Raw genomic sequence first — 3,778 nt, 5'->3', positions numbered from 1 at the left:
TGTAGCTTTGGCTGACTCGGAACTATGTAGAACAGACTGGCCTTGAAATCACTAAGATTGGGCAGTGGTGGTGCAAGCCTATAATCCAAGCACTTGGGAGGCAGAGGCAGGTGGATTTCTTGAGTTTGAGGCCAGCCTGGTCTACAGAGTGAGTTCCAGGACAGCCAGGGCTACACAGAGAAACCCTGTCTCGAAAAACAACAACAACAACAAAAAAAAAACAAACAAAAAAAGAAAGAATGAAATAAGGAGGCTCTTCGTTTCTCAGAGAACCAGGAAGAACGTTGGTGTAGAGAATATTGGCTACTATGAGTTCTGGTATGCTGTTGCCAAAACCACAGATTCGTGGTCTTCTGGTCAAGCATCTGAGGGTTCATACTGTTGGTGCATTCCTTGTGTCCCTGGGAGATGCCACTGCCTATATGTTTGGTGTGGCTGAGCCAAGAAAGAAGGCGTATGCAGATTTCTGCAGAAATTATGACTCCATGAGAGATTTTGAAGAGATGAAAAATGCTGGTGTCTTTCAGAGTGTGAAGTGATTTCAGAATGCAAAGAATTCTTTGATTCCGCTCCATAGAAGTTCACTGCTGACCTGTGTTCCTGAACTATGAAACATGAATATATGGGCTAAGGAGTAGTTTCTCTCAATAAACAATAATTATATAGACAAAAAAAAATGAAATAAGATGCAGAAAGTTTAAAAATACCTATTATGTTTGAGGAGTGTGTGCCACCTTCCAAGTTCCTTCCAAGTTTCCTTACATGGTTATATTGCATTTAAAAATATGTCATGCCATGTGAGGTGGCAGAAACTACAGACACAGGATAGGCACGTTATGTTCAGACAGACTGAGAACAGACAGACGGATACGCAAAACAGTGATAAGAGTTGCACAGCACATCTGCAGCGGGGCCCACCCCACCCTGGGACTAGGCTCCCTGGGCTGTGCTCACCTGCTCCTTGGTCATGTCCTCTGGTGCAACGCCATCAACAATCGCAGTCCCTTTGGCTTTCCCCTTCTTCCCTTTCTTTTTGGGTGCCTTTGTGTGAGGAAGAGAGAACTGAGTAAGTACATGTCAGCTCTACCTCAGGGCATCCCTCCTTGACTGACTCTGCTCACACAGGCATATGGGGAAGGAACACCTGTTTAGAATCTTGACCTTGACTGTTCACACAGTACTGACTGGAACACTTACCTAGGGGGTATCATTATACTGATCCCCCCATTAATACCCCAGAGAGAGAGAAAGAGAGAGAGAGAGAGAGAGAGAGAGAGAGAGAGAGACCTCATTAACACATTTATCTTCCTCATTTCCGAAGGAAAGAAGAAAGAAAACACTTCAAACCCATTCGCTCCTGGATATAGGACAAGGATTTCCTTGTGACAGTTAAAAAAAAAAAATTTTTTTTTTTGAGAGATGGCTCAGCTGTTAAGAGCACTGACTGTTCTTCCAGAGGTCTTGAGTTCAATTCTCAGCAACCCACGTGGTGGCTCACAACCATGTGTAATGAGATCTAATGCCCTCTTCTGGTGTGTCTGAAGACAGCTACAGTGTACTTATGTATAACAATAAAGAACTCTTTGGGCCGGAGCAAGTGGAGGTCCTGAGTTCAATTCCCAGCAACCACATGAAGGCTCACAACCATCTGTACAGCTACAGTGTACTCATATATGTAAAATAAATAAATAAATCTTAAAAGAAAACAATCAGTCTTTGGAATGACCTCATAGCAAGGACCCCAAATCTGAGACTTTCCACATCGTTTCTGCCAACTATGAACCCACTTCAGGGCGCTTTGGTCAGGAGTGAGCACACAGGACACTCTCTCTGTCTGTAGATGTGACCACTGCTTTTATTTTAGCAGCTTTGACAAGGCCATAAAGACTTGGAGGGAAGATCCAACAGTACTTAATACTGGCCATGTTGCCTGGCAGGAGCTCCCACAGGGAGATGCCACCCTACCAGCTAATGACCCATGCCCCGGTACATCTGCCAAGAAACTGCATTATGGACAACGTCTATATCCTGTGAGGAAAATAAAGGAGGCAGGGAGCCTTGTTCTTCACATGAGCCTGAAGTACCCAAGGTGTGTACCCCTGGGCACTCCGCGACACTGACACTCGGCCCTTGGTAGAGAGACCTCCACCCACGTGGTATGCACTACAGGCAGTGTCTCCTGTGCGGGACTCTGCGCCCTGTGGACCCTGAAGTACCCCCCGGCCCTTAAGAACTGCTCCCAAGGATCTGACGGACTCAGCTTCTGACTTCTGGACACCTTGCACACCAGGCTCTCAATCTGGCCAGTTCGATGACCAATCCCAGAGAACCGAGTACAGGTCCCGGCACCCTGGCCTCTCCAATCCGGACCACACGGAAGCGCCCAGTTCTCAATTCTACTAATCCAAAACTGCAGGCCGCTCGCCCCGGGCCTCCCAGTCCCGAGGACCCGACCCTATTTGCATTTCTGCACGAGAGTCCCCCAGGTTCTCTGTGCACTGGACACCCGGAGCACCGGCCCGACTCACCATGGTGCCAGCAGTGCAGCACCTTCACTACCCCGGGATGGGCGCTGGTCTGGGGAGGCTGCGCGGTCTCCTGGCAACTCAGACTAAATCCCGCGCTGGTTCTCAAATCCTCGCGAGACTACCCTCCACGTCTCCGCCCTCCCTCCCCTGCCCATCCTAAGGGACCTGAGCAACCGGGAGTGCGTCCCTAACAACGGGCCAGCAGAACCGATGTTGCCCTCAGTGTATTGCTGCTGGTCTCCTCTCTCCCACTGCAACTTGGGTTACAGAAGAGGCGACTGTGGTTCCTCCTGTTCTCCAGAGTCTACACGGCGGGCCCACAGGGAAGAACGGAAGAAGAGAATGTCTGAATGATGAATCTGCCACCGAGCTAAAAGCCCGCTCCTGCGGCTCACCCACCTTGCCCTGCTTGTGAAAATTCCTTCCACACACTGCTCTGATGAGGCTGAACGTGCAAAGCTTCCAGGGAAGAAAAAGGCTGAGGGTGTTACCTTACGCCTGTGGTCACTGGGAAAACTGAGAGGAAGGCTGGATGCCTTGGAAGCTAGCCTGGGCTACATAGTGAAATTCTACTTCAGCCAGAGCTATCTATATACCAAGACCCTGTCTCAAAAGAAAAAGAGAGAGAGAGAGAGAGAGAGAGAGAGAGAGAGAGAGAGAGAGAGAGAGAGGAAGGAAAGAAAAACAAATCAAAACAATAACAAAGTGTCGAGCAGGACAGGGACTGGCGCTGTATGCAGTTCAGAGTATTTCAGAAAGAGAAGGGGCAGCAGGTCATGCTTCCCTGCCTTTTGGGGATGAGGACTCCACAACCCATAGGTGGACGCAGGCACTGCCACTCAGATGAACAGGAGAAAAGGCCTGCTCAGTAGTGGGATCTGAGACTCCTAGCAATGAGACCTCCCTGTTTGCTTATCCAACCCTTACAGTAAACCTTAACAAAGGTCCAATATGGCCACCACGATGCTTATTGTCAGTGAATTTTAAGATGAGCATAGAGAGAGAGGGGGTTAGGAGTCTCCAGAGGAGATGTGGCAGGAGACCGTGCACAAGCACAGTAGAGTAAGTAATTATTTAGCACATATCTACAGTGTGCTTCATGTTGATTTGCCTTTTGCATCATTAATCCACTGGGGAATCCTGATTTAAATAAATGTAGTTAACAGCTCCTTTCAGCCAGGCGGTGGCGCATGCCTTTAATTCCAGCACTTGGGAGGCAGAGGCAGGCGGATTTCTGAGTTTGAGGCCAG

At 48.7% G+C, this 3,778-nt stretch overlaps 1 protein-coding gene and 1 pseudogene across 1 annotated transcript in view; one reads left to right on the top strand and one right to left on the bottom strand.

Moving 5' to 3' along the window:
- Gas8 (growth arrest specific 8) overlaps positions 1–2,646 on the bottom strand; it is a 19,287-nt gene extending 16,641 nt beyond the window's left edge. Inside the window, exons 1-2 of the mRNA XM_031341754.1 lie at positions 2,529–2,646; positions 955–1,041 (exon numbers count right to left, since the gene is read on the bottom strand). Of these exons, the coding sequence (XP_031197614.1) occupies positions 955–1,041; positions 2,529–2,531 (90 nt within the window). The 5' untranslated portion in view covers positions 2,532–2,646. The remainder of the gene's footprint in view (positions 1–954; positions 1,042–2,528) is intronic.
- On the top strand, positions 309–539 carry LOC116070374 (annotated as a pseudogene).
- Positions 2,647–3,778: the final 1,132 nt, after the last annotated feature.

The sequence above is a fragment of the Mastomys coucha genome, unplaced genomic scaffold (assembly GCF_008632895.1).
Source record: "Mastomys coucha isolate ucsf_1 unplaced genomic scaffold, UCSF_Mcou_1 pScaffold22, whole genome shotgun sequence".
Classification (NCBI taxonomy): Eukaryota; Metazoa; Chordata; class Mammalia; order Rodentia; family Muridae; genus Mastomys; species Mastomys coucha.
Note: the sequence above shows the minus strand (reverse complement) of the source record. Positions and strands in the feature narration are given on the sequence as shown.